Below are 15,628 nucleotides of genomic sequence, written 5' to 3' on the forward strand. Positions count from 1 at the left end.
TCATCAGTCTTGCCAGAGCTGCACAGGCTGACTCACAAATGGAAGTATGGAGCGAGGGTTAGGTGCCTCTGTAGCTGATACCAGCCAGCATTTATAAAAGGAGAATAAAATGCTGCCTGCAGACTTCCAGACTTATTTTTCTTTTCCCATCTTAGATTTTTATCAAGTTGTATGATAGCCCTCTGAACATTTCTCCCTGCCCTGCTACAGAGACCCCCATATGGGAGTGGGAACAGCACCACAGAAAGATATAAAGTGGAGAAAATGGTTCACTGGTGGCTCCCTACCTACCACAACAATAATTTCAATCTCTGATTCTGCAGATTCTTCTGGGCCACCAGGACCCTTCCCCAGGACAAGACTTCGATGACTAATGGGCTTCCTAACATTTCTTGTCTTACAACCCCTTTAGGCCATTCAGCCTTATCTCTTGCATCTCACTGGCATGTTAAATCTCAGCCAAATCTGCCAGGAAGGAGAAACTTCAGATACTTTCCCATTAATGGGGTAAACCCATCCTCAACAGAGTGTTGCAGCAAAGATGCATGATGCTCAAGAGGTAGAGATCAGCATGCACATCCAGAACAGGTTACCCAGGTGGAAGCTGGCAGGTGCATTTTCAGTGGTTAGATAGCTATCATAAGGATCTACAAATTAAGCAAATCCAAACACTTTGGGTTATGCCAATCTGTAACACCTAGCAGGCAAATGCTGACTGTCACCCTGACCTTATGTGGCTGTTCTTTAGAGAGTTCTCACCTCTGTGCTCCAGCTGCCCCACAGGGATCCTGTCTTTGCCCACTGAGACTACTGCTCTTGGCAAGGCAGAAGCTCATCACAGACTGCTGCACCTAATGCTTGCATATGAAAGCCACTCTGACTTCTGTTCCCTTAAGCACAGTTGAAATGTCTGTCACAATACTTTCCTATTGTGGTTAAAAATCTAAATCACTGACTGTGAATTCCACAAAAGAGAGGTGCTGTTTGGGTTGTTTGGGGTTATTTTTACTGTTTGCTAGTTTTGCATTTGAGGGATGGTAGTGGTGTATGGATAGCTTCCTCCCATGAAAAAGAAAATTATATCACAGTGTTTGGTGCAAGATCAGGCCAGAAGACACCTAGCAAGTCACCTAAATGAAAAGAGAGGCACACAGAATTCAAGGTCACGAATGTTTCACTAACACAGACACAGCTAAAGCAGCTACCACCCAGCAAGGCAGGTATTTCTGGATGAAAGATAACAGCAGGACAGTAGACCAAACCTCAAAGCCACAAGCTTTCTGTTGTACCCCGGGTTAGATTGTCACAATGTCTCCCATCTCAACCTGGCCACCACCAGCTAAGCCAGTGCAGCAATACTCACTTTTCTGCTGACAGCCAGTTTTGGGGCAGACATCCCTGCAACTGGCTGCAAACTCCAGTAGCAAAACAATTTTTTCATGTGGCTCTTGAGGAACAGCCGTCGCGGAACCCAGACCAGCTGTACTACTTATTGCAAAGCCTTTTTCAGCCGAAAACCCCAGTTTTGACCACCTCCGCTGACACACGCGGATCCGCACCGCTGGCAGCGCGACCCAGCGGATCCCAGCCTGCCCCGCCGGCGGGGACAGCTCCCGGGCCGGACAGCTCGCTCCTGCAGCGGGAGAAGCTCAGCGGCCTCCCCGCATCCTCCCGCAGCCCCCGGCCCGCTCCTCGGCGGGGGCTCCATCGGGACGGACCCACCCGCCGGAGTCCCGAGGGGCAGCCGCAAGGCGCGGCCCCGACGAGGGCCCCGAAGCCGCCATGCGTGTCGGCGCGTGTCCGGGGTGGTCCCGCAGCCCCGATGCTCCCGAGACAGGAGAGGACCCACACCCCACCCCGCTGCGGAGAAAAGCCCCCCTGGTACCTGCTGCCGGGAGCAAAGCGAGGAGCCGGCTGCGGCGACAGGGCAGGTGCGGCCGGTGACCGGGAGGCGGGGCCGGAGCAGCGGGGACGGGTCCACCCCGCAGGGTCCCCGCCCCGCCCCTCCAGCATAGACGGGTCCCCGAGGCCATGGCCCCACTCCAGCTGCTGGAGCAGATCCTTCAGTGCATGCCAGCACAGTCACACAGACATACAGAGCTGCCCAGGGCGGCCCCGGTCCCCTCAATAGTCGGCCCCTCCGGTGGTCTCACACCGTAGAGACTTACACAGGCTGGTCACATCAGCTCCTCACCATTTGTCAGGCTGGGTCATCACCAGCACTTGCACACTTTCTTGCACACCCACACCACTCTAGGTGCTGCACCACTGACACATGGACCACTCTGACACAGCCGGTAGAATGTCTCTCATTCAGGAAAACTGCTAGAAGTGGACTCGGTGGTGGTAGGACAGAAACTGACCCAGAATGGCCAGAGGAGCACCCTGACCACAACTGTTTGTATGCTGCTGTCCCTTTCCATCACCTTATTCCTCTGTTTTCCAATGTTTGTTCTCCCCAGACCGTGTCAATGCCTGTGTTTCCCCACATTTGGTCCCTCCCCTGGGCACCCTCTAATAAGCCTTCTACAATCCTCGAATGCTCTTCCCCTACATCCCATAGCATGTCCCATGTTGATGGTAGGGTCCTGAGGATGCTCAGACATCAGTCCTTTTGATAGGTTCCATGCCTGAACTGTGGGCCTCAGCCTTCCCTGGGACAGCTTTGGGAAGGTCCTGGACAGGGTTTCCCTGCCTCCAAGTTCCTAATTTGTGTTCTCAACTGCCTTGATGCCCCTGTGATCCCCTGGGCTTGTGGCGATGGGCTTCTGTTGGGCTGATGACTTCTGTATGGGCATTGGAGTAGGCAGAGCAGGGTATTATTTGTGTTTCTGCTGCCATTGTGCCTCTATGCTTCTCTGTGGGTGTGTAGAGCACTTCTGTCACATAACACAATGTGCAGCACTCTTGCTCTTGGTACTCTGGGCACAAAAGTGTCGTGAAGGACAAAGAAAGTGGGCACAAGGCTGCTTGAAGATTGCCTGGCACTATGTGACTTTCATTAGGCACAAATAGGGACACAGGAACCCAAATCTACTGTGTCAGCTCTTACTTTCCTTCTCTGACTCCAGCCTTTGCTGTAAAAATGCCCTGCTCTGTGCATAAACTCTTCTGCAACTGTCCGCAGCTCTTTATTTAGCACAGTGCTCGTCAGGAAACAAAGACTCACCTACTGAAAGGTATTGATTTTTTCTGCTTTGTGCCTTTCTGGTTTTGCTCCTTCATATTCCCTAATTAGCCCCAGTATTTCTGCACTTTTGGTCCCTCTGCCTTTACCTATGCTACTCTTTCTGCTCATTTTTCAGGGACTGCTTTTCTCCCAAAGCAACTCACCCACAGAAACCATGGTTATTTTTCTTTTCTGCTGATGTAAAAGCTTTTTTCTGTCACCTTTCATCATCAGTACTACTTTGCAGTCACTGAATTTAACAAAAATGAGGCTGGGGCATGAAATCTGTAATCAATATAACATTAAACAGTGCCCAGGAAAAGGTCTTGCATCAACTGCTGATTCATGGAGCTTTCCTGGACAATCTGCATTACATTTCCCTTTCTACCAGTGCCCTGGATGATGTTTTCAAAGCAATCCACACAGGAAGCAAGAGCTTGAAAAAAAGAAATAAAATTAAGCCACAGTTCTTTCCTGGGGATTAAAACGATCCACTAACAGGACAAAACAGAGCTTCATGCCAAGCTACCAAAGGCATTAGATTTGTACCTCTATGAGGTGGAACTGAACATGTGGATTTCTTCTCTATGATTATTCTAGTTTTCAGAAGCCTGGGAAACATTTCTCCAGAACTTACGAGACATTTTGTCTCTAAATAATGTTCTTTCATTGCTCGTGTTTTGATTATGAAACAACTGACTTATAAAAGCCTTCTGCCTGGGGAAACGTTTCAAAATTAATTGGAAGCTTCCACCTTATTTTCAGTTGCCTGCCAAGCTGCTTCTATGAAGAATGCAAGAGTATCAAACCTCTGAGAGCTCATCTTTGTCATGAGCTGAACCTGTGAACCCATCTGCATGTCCTGTGACCCAGGTAATCGCTCTGGAACTGCTGAGCTTAAGGATCCAGAAAGTTGCGTCTGCTGAAGAAGAATGACTAAGAGAGATTTCATGAGGGAGAAAGAAACCTTCACATTTCACATATTTGAAAAATTGAACTTTGCTGATTAGTCAGCTGCTTTCTCAGAGTTCCTTAGTCTGGATGAGGCAGGGCTTCCCGGCCACGTTTGAGTGCCTGTGTGCTGCAGGCTTTTTGGTTCCGTGAGCTACACAGAAACAGCTCAAGTTCCTTGACATTCTGCCTGCCCTTCTGCAGGATAAAGGTACAGACAAGGCAAAACCTCTGTGTGGCTGGCCATGCCATTCCGCTGCTGCCACCTAGGCTGGTTGTCTGATGACATTTCACCCATTGAAGTCATTCAGCACTATGTGAGTGACCCAAAAGACCTTAAAATCATAAAATCATAACATGGTTTGGATTGTAAGTGACCTTTAAAGGTCATCTAGTCAAACCTGCAATCATCAGGTTGCTCAGAGCCCCATCCAACCAGACCCTGAACACTTCCAGGGATAGCACAGACACAGATTCTCTGGGCAGCCTTTTCCAATGTCTCACCACTCTCATTGTAAAAAAAATTATTCCTTATGTCTAATCTAAATCTGCCCTCTTTTAGTTTAAAACCATTACCCTTTGTCCTATCACTATAGGTGTTACAAAAAAGTCTGTCCCCATCTTTCTTATAGCCCCCCCCTTTATGTTTTGAAAGGCTGCAAGTCTCCCTTGGAGCCTTCTTTTTTCCAGGCTGAATAACCCTGACTCTCTCAGCCTTTCTTCACAGCAAAGGTGTTCCAGCCTTCACATTGTTTCTGTGGCCGCCTCTGGACCTGCTCCATGTCTTTCTTCTACTGAGAGCTCCAGGGCTGGACACAGTACTCCAGGTGGTACTTCACCAGAGCAGTTTAGATGGGCAGAATCCCCTCCTTTGACCTGCTGGCCACCCTTCTTTTTATGCTACCCAAGACACCTTTTTAAAATATAACATGGCACATGTGACCAGTAAAACACAAAGCAGCTCAAAAAAGGTGAGAAAGATGCACAGGTGTTTGTACTGGAGTCCATCCAGAGGCATGTACCAGCACAGGTGCTTGTACTGGAGTCCTTCCAGAGGAATGGCAGTTGTGAGGAGGCTGTGTATCCTTCAAAGCCTTTATATGTGCACCAGCTCTTTCTGGTTGGGTAGACCTGTCTGGCAAGCCAGGCTGTAGATTGAGCCAGGCCATCTCTCTGAATCTCTCATGCAGAATGACTACCCCTGTGTGCTTAAAAAGGGCACATTCTGCCTATTCACAGCTCACCCTGACACTCTTGCTAGTAGCTGGCTTCTTAAATGTGGACAGCAAACACAAAGAGACAGCAATGAGAAGCTCCAAAGCCTGCTGTGCAGGCACTCCTCACCAAGCTCTTTTCAAGGAAATACTTTCAGATCCCTTAGCATGGAATGGACAAACAAACCCATGAAGCAGAAAAACTCAAATATATGAGAGCCAAACTATACAGTCCATAATTTGCCCTTCAAACTTCTGTTTTCCTTCTTACATCTTTGACAATTTGTTTCAATGACAGAGAGCTCAAAAAGGAAACCACAATTTTTGTATGTGATGGCAGGCAATGGCGAGAGTGTGATAAGAGAAATACTTCTGTTACTTATGTAACTGACTGGAAAATATTTCTCCTGAAGGTTCAAACTCATTCAAACTGCACAGACATAATATTCTCCTACATACTCTAATTCTACTTAAAAGTAGCAACTACTTCTTAAAGTGATACAAATGATACAAATTATATCCACTTTTTGTTTCCCTTCAGCATAAAGATCAGTGCATCCAAACTTCTGAAGACATCAGAAATCATGTTCAGCCACCTGGTGCATGGGCAGAACATGCTGTGGCTATGGTTCACAGTTTTTGGGGGGATCACATTTCCAGTTCTCCCTGTCCCAGGCCATAGGTAAATGAATAGTGATGCTGAAATACTTTCCTTGAGGCAGGTTTTGGGGCTGGACAGGAAGAGCAGACACAGTGGCTGAATGTACCGCTGCTTGAAAATCTACACAGCCTCCTACCTTGTTCCTAGAAAAAGTCAGTGCAATGTATTTTTCAAAACCTTTCTCTGCTTAAGCTCCATGCCATTTTGCTTCCCCCTTTGGAGTAGTCATCCAGTTGACAGGTCTGCTAAAGCACAGTGTTAGACAAAGTAGATGCAGTTTCCATTTTGGAGTCTGCTATTCAATGAAGTTATCTGTGCCAGAGTCTTCCTCTTGTACAATGGCCAAGATTCCTGCTGGAAAGGTGTGATTGGCACTGCTGACTTTCCTACTCCTAAGTAGCTCCCATTAGCTGCAAGCCATGCCAGAGCTTCTGACTGGAATTTGTTGAAAGGAAAGTCTTTGAACCTAGTGAAATCAGAGGCAGAGCTCTGTATATAGTCAGATGCCTGTCTTGCAGACTTTTTCTCTTCAGTGAGATGGGGATGTTACGTGCCTCAGAAAACTTTGCTGGGAGGAGATGAATGGACAGAAGACCATGCTGCCTCTGGGTGTCTGTTACTTAGCCCTGGATAGTATGACTACTGTGTGAACTATAGGCACTGATCTTGCTGTACAGCTGCTCCAGATACTGTGTGCAACGGCTGCATTCAGCTGTGCACCCTTTGGATAGACAAACTCACTGGAAATTTGCAGAATCTTATATGACAGCCCTTGACTTCTTACCTATCCTTCACTCCAGAGGCTGCAGATACAGGCTGGAAAACACAGGTAGGGGAAAAACAAAACAAAACAAAACACAAAACAAACAAACAAAAACCACACACACAAAAAAAAAAGGAAAATGGAGAGGAAAAATGAGATGAGACTGAACTGAAATGGCAGACCCAGCTTCCCACAAGGAATACTGGCAGGACAGTCCTGTTTGGAGGGTCTGCCAGAGCATTCTTCTTTATGAAGGAGAGCTCTCTTGCATTCACTGAACCAGCCTAATCCAGTCTAACTCAGACACCCTCTGCCTGGTTAAGCCTGGGTTAGGTAGCTCTATCTTCTCACATACCTGTGCAGCACTGTATGCAGTAGATTTGCCAGTTCTAGACTCATCATACATCTGGTCTGTAGCCATATCTAGTTAAATAGAACTGAAACAGTGAGTCCAGTTGCTCCAGCTTCAAGGCACCAGGAAGCCAATGCACTCACTGAGCACTGAGCCTCAGACTCCAGCAGCAAGGGCCATGCGCACTATTTGTGTACCTATGCACTAGGAGAGATAGCATTGCCCTTTACACCAGAGCTGAGAAGCTGAGAGGCATCAGTGGGGTGAGAGGGAAGTGTCCCTTCAACTTGAATTGGCAGTCACATTAATTTGCTTTTTGTGCTGGTTTGATGAAGCCCAGAAAATATATATTTGTACAGTCTGACCGACTGTGTGGAGCCCATAGAGAGAGACTACACAATGTCAAGCTGAAATTTATTGGCCAGACAGAGTCTTTTTCTTTTTCCCCACAAAGACAAATGCTGCCATTAGTATATGTATCAATATTGATTCCTTTGATGGGGTGAGAGGGTAAACATGCTAGGTAGTACCAAGGTTCCAGCACTGTCTGCTTTGCCTCCCCCTAGTGCTTCTGCAAGGCTTCCCCTGGGCCTCTAAAATGCCTTTGATATGAATCAGTGATAAACCACATGATCCAGTGCCAGAAGTGAAGGTTTCTGGCACTTCTCTGAATCTTACTGGTAGATGCTCAAGGGGCCACCATTAGCCAGAGCAGGCTAATGCTGCCTTACCTAAGAGAAAGGCAGCCATGATGAACCATCTCCATGATGTGGGAGCAGCCCAGAAGCCCCAGAAACACCCCAGAGGAGGATATGGAGGGCCACTTCACCAAACATCTTCATCAACGAAGATCAAGCCATCTTAGTGAGTTCCCTTCTCCCACAAACCTGCCTGAGGTCATAAAAAAGGCGATGAAGGCGGATTTAATTTCTGAGCACTATTTCTTGCCTTTCCTCTGCACTAGCTGTGGCTTACCTCAGCATCAGTGCCAGCACTTCATGGGAGGGGGAGAATCCCCAGTGCAAGAAGTCTGAGTTTTCACTAGTGTGTCCTAGCTCAGGTCCATGGACAGCCCTGACTCTTCTCTGCCTTCCCACCCAGCATACAGTCCTGCTACTGTCATCTGGAGTCTCTGTTCCAAGGCTTACAGAGCTTGTTTGCACTTGAATCCTGCAGTTTCCCATATAGCTTCCACTCACGGCAATGGAAGAAGAAACCAGAACCAAAGCTCTTCACTTAGGCACAAACAAGTCATCCAAATCACAGGCACAAGGGGATGTTGATTTATTTAATGTGCATGCAGAAGGATGCCTGGACTTGGGCCCGCTTCTTGGTGGTTTTGCCACTGAGTTAAAGAGGCAGCCAGACCATGATATCATATCCTTGGTATATGAAATACACCTTGGCTTATGTGGACCTTAACTGACTGACATGTGGAGTGAACTGGTTTCCTTGCTAAAGGAGTACAAATTAATATTCTGTGTTATTAGTCAACCTTTTCTCAGCAAGGTTAGAAAAAAAATGAACCTGTTTTTAAGCAATGTTAGGAAGTTTGATGGCTGCCAAAGCCATCAAACATAGAAGATGCATTTATATGGTAATATCGGGAAGCTGAATCCATTCACCTGGGTGTTCTCAAGTCAATAAGGGAAAACAACATGCCGTCCCTTTCATCTTCCTGATCAGGACATAGGTTTGATATACATGCTACAGTCAAAACAACAGGTTTGTTTTAAGATTCTGCTCTAGCAATAGCAATAACACACAGGGCTGCTTGGCTGCTTCCTCTATGTAGCACTGGTCACAACATTTATGTACCTTGGTACTCCCTTTTGCCATTCCTCAACCTTCCTTTTTGGAAATCTTGTACTTCCTTTGTCTGTCCCAATCTCCTCCCAAAGAAACAACTATCTTATAACTATTTCTCCCTATTGGTATTGTGGTGGGAGTTGTTTGTTTGTTTGCTTGGGATTTTTTAACATCTATGTCCACTTTGGTATTTCTGACACTGTTACCTAGGTAATCTTGGCATTATGTGCTATTACTGACAGTTATTGGCATTATCCCAGAAAGACCCCCCTGCTTCTCTCCAGATATCTTTGAAAGTTTAGCTTTTCCTCACATCATTGCTTCAAAGCCACCTTGCAGATCCAGCTGTTCCCTGTGGCATTACGTGCAACTTTTGTCAGCTTTTCATACTATTACCTGCCACATGCAGCCATTTCACATACCATGTCGTGAACTTGTCCATGTTCTGTTCAAAGACTTTAACCTCAAGTCAGTGGCTAGTAGTCTGCTTGTAGCCCCAGGAAATGAAAGCTAAATTTTCATACAATTACAGGACTGAGTAAGGGCAGGGTATGAGTTATCAAAACTGCACCATTTGGAGGTTTGAGGGAATGCTGGAAAATTGCTGCAAACACTTCAAGGACAGCTCAGGAAGTTGTTCATGCTGCTGTAAAAACCCAAAGCCAGTGTCTTCTGTTCCTTGCTGGTCACTCCACACCTTAAATCTCCTGCCTACTCAATGTGGATGTCTCCTAAAGAAAATGTTTATCATCCCCACATCTCATAGAAGGACAAGGAGAATTGGGTGGATCCAGTGAAAAAACTTGTGGCAACAGCTTCTCAGCCAATGTCCTGGCAGAGTCCTCACTTACATTTGGTCTTCTTGCTCTAGTCCCTTTTCAAGAGTGTGTCATGTTTGATTCAGCTTTGCCCAAATTTGCCCAAGTTTCTTTCTCTTCTGCAGAGCAGTGCTCAGGAAAACAGCATCACTTCTGCTTTTCAAATACAAATCAAGAGTGGGAGGACCAGCAGTCTTGAAATGTAAGACAAGACTCCTTGCTTTTCTGCAAAGATGGGCTTGGCATCTGTTTCTGCTAGCAAAGACCAGAGAAACCTACATTCAGAGTGAAATCTTAACAGGACTTCTTGGAAGACAGCAGACAAAAGCTAGATTATGTTAGTTGCAGATCTAGGCAGCTCTACTGTATTTTCCTCCAGAGCCTTGCTGTAAAGCTCTCAGGAGGGCAGTCTTCCAACTTCAGCAGTGAGAAGAGGTTGCCCCTTCAATTGCACTGGGGAGTGGGACTGAATGTCCTGCAAATACGCTAGGAGTAAGGTAGTTTGAGAACACTCCTCCTTGGCCATTCTTTGCAAAGTCACGGAGGGCTCTTGAGGTAGCACTGTTGCAGATTTTCTTAAGTTTTACTGAATCTTTCTATATTTTGTGTTTGTTTGTGAAACACTTACCTATAGGAACATCTTGATTGAAGAATTTAGCCATTATGTTAGTGTGGGTTGCTGTGCTGCTTGAAATCCAGTGCTGTGTTGCTTGAAGTCCCTGTTCTCTGGAACATATTACCTTAGTCCTTACTCTCTAAACCATAACCAGAGCACCTAGGGTCTATTGTATATAGGATGAGTTATTTGACAACCTGGCAAGGTAGCCAGCCAACTTGGCAACAAAATAAGTTTAGGGTGTCCTTTAGATGAATTATCCTTATTATGCTCTCAATTATAACACTAAAAAACATACCCATGGATCAAGAAGACCCTTGCCCAGGTGAAAACCTTCCTCCGCATAAGCATAGTAACAGAAGAGAATGACACAGCAGATAACCATAATTATGTGCAAATCACTAACCAATCATTCTAACTGGAGTGTACTATCTTGTAGTTTTAATGTATAAATGTAACTATGAGATAGGCATGGGATATGCTTGATCTGCAGAAGCTCCACCTAGCACCCAGCGCTGCAATCAAGAAGTGCCTGCTTTTTAATGCTACACTGGTATTAAGGAGTTTTATTCTCCTGACTTTTGGTGACAGCCCAGACAGTGGCACAATGAAAACAGCTGCTCTGTAATTGGCTTTGCCTCGGATCATAGGCAGTTTAGCTGAGAGAAATCCATTTTTTGTATTATCTGCCTACAGTGCATTGCCTGATCCCAAGAAGCATAGGCAGAGCAGGGTGGCCTGCAGAACCCAGTGGGTGGTGGTGGATAGAGCCACGAGACTCTGACTGCTTGCTTCATTGTCTCCAGGCATTAACAGCACCTGTGGCCATCTCAGACCATATTCCTGGCATGTGAGTAGGAGTTCTGAAAGTATCACTTCTTCTGAAAGTATTGCCGGCTGCCTGCCATGGGCAGGAAATAAAGGCTTGGCTAGCTGAAACCTGTATGCTACAAACGGAGCTCAGAGGGAGGTAATTCAAGTCAGCATTCAGGGTGATCCATTATCCTGACTGAAACTCACCCACAGCCCAGCTTCCCATGACCTTTAGCGCCCAGAGAGGTGGTTTTGTGGTTGGCAAGGGGCATCGCCAAAGTCAAGATCTCGGTCCCTCTTTGTCTCTTTGTACCTGTTAAGTATTACTGCCCTTGGATGGTCTCCCTGCAGTGGTTTGGGAACAGGGGTTGCCTTTGTACAAGACCTTGCATGATGGAGTTCTGCGCTGAGGTGAACGCTCCACTATACTAAATGAAGCAGCACAGATAAGTCAGTTACTCGCTGAAGCAGTAACAAACTCAGCAATGGTACCAAAGACAGTGGTGTGTTATTCAGGAGACTGAACAACTACATTAATTCTTTACTGCAATTAGAGAAAAAACAGTTATCTGTGATGTCCTACTGTTAATAGATTACACAGAATGAAGGCACTCAGATGAGTTCAGAGGGGCCAGCAAGGCAATCTCTGCTCCTGCCTGATGCACTATAACCTTCTCTCCCCAGTGATCAAGCACACCGAGACTAGCCTACTTTTCAGGACTGTCCTCATGTACACACAGTAGTACCACACAGACTGGGAAGCCAGTGGGGTTTGCAGCAGGGGATGCGATAACATGGCCGGAGCTGCAGAGTTTGAAGCCGTTGTGTTGTGACATGCTCTGAAGTGTCATGAAGTGTAATTCCCCAAAGGAGGCTCTATCTGTGTCCACCACTTCTAGACAGAGCCACATAAGGCATTCCCATCCCCAAAGTAAGACCAGATGTAATACCAGCTCCTTGAAACCATTATCAATTACAGACCAATTGTTGGTAACAGACATCCCAAGAACTGTTACTTGCAACAGAGCTTTGGAATCACAGAACCATTAGGGGTGGAAGGGACCCCTGTATGTCATCCAGTCCAACTCCCTGCCAAGGCAGGGCTACTCAGAGAAGTTACACAGGAACATGTCCAGGTGGGTTTTGAATGTCTCCAGACAGGGAGACTCCACAACACCCCTGGGCAGCCTGTTCCAGGGGTCTGACAACCTCAATGTAAAGAAACTTTTCCTCATGTTGAGATTAAACTTGTGTTTTAGTTTATGGCCATTGCTCCTTGTGCTCTCGCTGGGCACCACTGAAGAGCCTGGCACCATCCTCCTGGCACCCACCCTCCTTTCATCTGCATTAATGAGATCCCCTCTCAGTTTGCTCTTCTCTAGACTAAACAGGCCCAGCTTCTGCAACCTCTCCTCATAAGAAAGATACTCCAAATCCCTGATCATCCTTGTGGCCCTCCCCTGGACCCTTTCCAGTAGCTACTTGTCTTTCTTGTACCAAAGAGTCCAGAACTGGACACAGTTCTCCAGATGTGGCTTCACCAGGCTCAGGTAGTGGGGGAGGATTACCTCCCTTGACCTGCTGCCACAGTCCTCCCAGTGCACCCCAGGACACTCTTGTCTCAAGGGCTGGCTCAAAGTCAATTTGTTATCCACCAACACTCCCAGGTCCTTCTCAGCTGAACTGCTCTCTAGTAGGTCACCCCCCAGCCTGTGCTGGAACTCAGGGTTCTTCCTTCCCACGTGTTCCCCTCCCTACACTTGCCATTGTTGAATCTCATTAGATTTCTCCCCACCCAATCCTCCAGCCTATCAAGGTCCTGCTGAATTGCAGCACAGCTTCAGGTGCATCAGACAGTCCCCCCAGCTCCGTATCATCAGCAGATTTGCTGAAGGGACACTAACCCTTCATTGAGGTCACTGAATGGCACTGTACAATTTCTCTGTGCATTATTATGTAGGGCTGTTTTACGTCTGAGGGAAAGCACTGGGCTGAGGAGAAAGGTTCGTGATATATACATGACTCTCCTCTATGACAGCTACATCTAATGAGAACTCCTGTTCCATGCCCCCATGCAAGTGTACTGCCTGCACCACAGCTCCCCAAGTTCACAACCACGGGTCAACCAGACCGGGCAGCTTCTAGCCTGCTCTGCTGTAGTCTTAACCCTAGGGTGGAGAGAGCTGCCTTCCAGCCCCTGAGGATCAGAGACTCAGGTAGTACTGAGTCTGGATTTGCAGCAGGAAGACTTAACCCAGAAGAAACTGTGTAAATATGTGTCAAGGTTTAGACAAAGAACTGTCTTGTTCTCAGTAGATGACAGAATGGACAAATGCCAAAGGACACCAGAGGAGGAGGAGAACATGCTTTGGCCAAGAGCATTTATCTCAACAAAAGTTGGCAATGAAACTAACTTTCATGGTGTCCTCGACTGCCTTCATTAATATAAAAAACAAATCACACCTTTGAGATGAGACCCTTGCCCACAGCAACACTTACTCCCAGAACATGCATGGTGAAATAAATCAATACTATGCCTTTAAAAGGAGATGGGAGAACACAAGAGCCAATGATTGTACATTACTGACCAATCATTGTAACTGGAGTGTACTACCTTGTAACTTTTGTGTATAAGCGCAATCTAGAAGCCAGCATTGGGTCTGCTCCATTTGTAGAAATGCCCCAAGCAACCTGTGCAGAATAAATGTTGTCTCCTCTCTGAATAGAGCTGGACCGTGTTTCGAGCCATCTTTTTCAAACAAGCAGCAGCTCAGCTCCCGACCACAAACCCATCTCTGCAGCAACAAACAGCATGATACTGTCTGCAACCTGGCAGGAGCAAAAGAAATACGCACTGCTGCCGGCAGAACCATCGAATCACCCACTGGTTTGAGTTCGAAGGGGCTTTAAAGAGCAGAGCTCCAACCAGTGGAACTCTCCCTGCGGGAATCCCACACACCCCACCCCACCCCGAGTTCGCTCCCCCTCCCTAACAGGAGCCCGTGTCCCGGCTTTCAGCCTGGCACAAGAGGCTGACGCGCGGCCCCAGAAGAGGCAGGACGCGACCGGAAGGTAGGCGGAACTATAGCACCGGAAGAGGTAGGACGCGAGCGCAGGAGAGGCGGACACACGGCGCCGGAAGGGGTATAACGTCAGCGCGCAGCGCGCTCTCAGCCCCAGGCGGAGCAGCCTTGGTACTTCCGCTGCAATCTAGCACATCCGCACCCCCCCCGGTCACGTGAGGCCAGTGGGCGTGGCTCTTCGCGCCAGCCGCAGCGGCGCGCGGGGAGGCCGGAGGTGAGCATGTTCCGTATCGAGGGCCTGGGGCCCAAAATGGACCCGGAGGAGCTGAAGCGGAAGATGCGCCGCGATGTCCTCAGTTCCGTCCGCAACTTCCTCATCTATGTCGCGCTGCTGCGGATCAGTGAGTGCGCGGCGTGGTCGGGTCGGGTCGGGTCGGGTCTGGTCGGGTCGGGTAGGGTGGCAGCCAGGGCCTGCGTGTGCAGGTGGGTGGGCACGTCCTCACGGGGGCGGGAGAGCCTCGGTATCCTGGCGGGGCCTGGGCGAACACCGCGGTTCTGGACTTCCCCAGAGCATGGAAGAACATCGCCATGCTGCCTGTTCTTGCAGGCAGTGCTGTAATGTCTTGCATCAGAGGCTCGCAGCGTTTCTTCAGGGTGCCCTTCACTCCTTTTGTGTGATTCCGTCTGCGCCTGGTGGTGTCGAGCGCTTGCCCAAGGCGCTGAACGGCAACACAAGCGGGCATACCCTGTACCCCCTTGAATCATGCTACTTCACCCGTTAAAGCAGTTATGCAAGGAGAGAAGGGACTATGTGGGAGGCGGGGGGTGGTATCTCACCCAGAGTCTGAATATTTTAGATGCCACATAAACGTGTTGTATTTTCATCGCAGACTCACTGTAGGCTTCTTGTTATTCTCAGCTGAGTAAAGTTCATGTGGCTTTATTTTCTTTTTTCAGCTCCTTTCATCCTGAAGAAGCTGGACAGTATATGAACATTTAAGACTCAGTATATGAAAACATTAAATGGACTGTAGCTGCTTTCCTGTTTACTAATTAAGCATTGTGATAGAGGCAGTCATCCAATACTAAATGATTCTAAAATGTTTCACTTAAGCATATCCGACCTGAGAAGGATAGCCTATTTGGGAGTATGGGGAAGATGCCTGTTCCTGCAGGTGAATTCTGGTCAAAGAATACTCCTTAGTGTCATCAAGTAATGACTTGTGATGGAACATTTCTTGTACTGTTTTGAAAAACTCTCCACCTCCATTTTGTACAAAGTATTAAATGTTAGTAAGTTCTTTTTATTATGCAGCTACCTCTAAATTGCCACATGCTATCAATCTTACAACCTGTCTGTATGAAAAACGAAGTTGTTAATGAATCCAGCTCACAGCAGCTTGATTTGAAATAAATGGAAGAGCAGTTGTGTCACTTAA

The 15,628-nt window shown here is 47.4% G+C and overlaps 1 protein-coding gene across 1 annotated transcript; it reads left to right on the forward strand.

Annotated features, from left to right (window-relative positions):
- The first annotated feature begins 14,396 nt into the window (after positions 1–14,396).
- TOMM5 (translocase of outer mitochondrial membrane 5) lies at positions 14,397–15,628 on the forward strand. The gene is made up of 2 exons (XM_061362608.1): positions 14,397–14,590; positions 15,147–15,628. The coding sequence occupies exons 1-2, from the start codon at positions 14,470–14,472 to the stop codon at positions 15,179–15,181; spliced, it is 156 nt and encodes a 51-aa protein (XP_061218592.1). The 5' UTR covers positions 14,397–14,469; the 3' UTR covers positions 15,182–15,628.

This window comes from Neopsephotus bourkii, unplaced genomic scaffold (assembly GCF_033783945.1).
Source record: "Neopsephotus bourkii isolate Nb327-2 ecotype Australia unplaced genomic scaffold, CSIRO-AGI_Nbou_v1 NB_1131, whole genome shotgun sequence".
NCBI lineage: Eukaryota > Metazoa > Chordata > Aves > Psittaciformes > Psittacidae > Neopsephotus > Neopsephotus bourkii.

Coding starts and splice junctions, on each gene's coding strand:
- TOMM5 (XM_061362608.1), top strand. CDS start 14,470: ATGTTCCGTATCGAGGGCCTGGGGCCCAAAATGGACCCGGAGGAGCTG. Junction 14,591..15,146: donor TGTCGCGCTGCTGCGGATCA/GTGAGTGCGCGG, acceptor TTCTTTTTTCAG/CTCCTTTCATCCTGAAGAAG.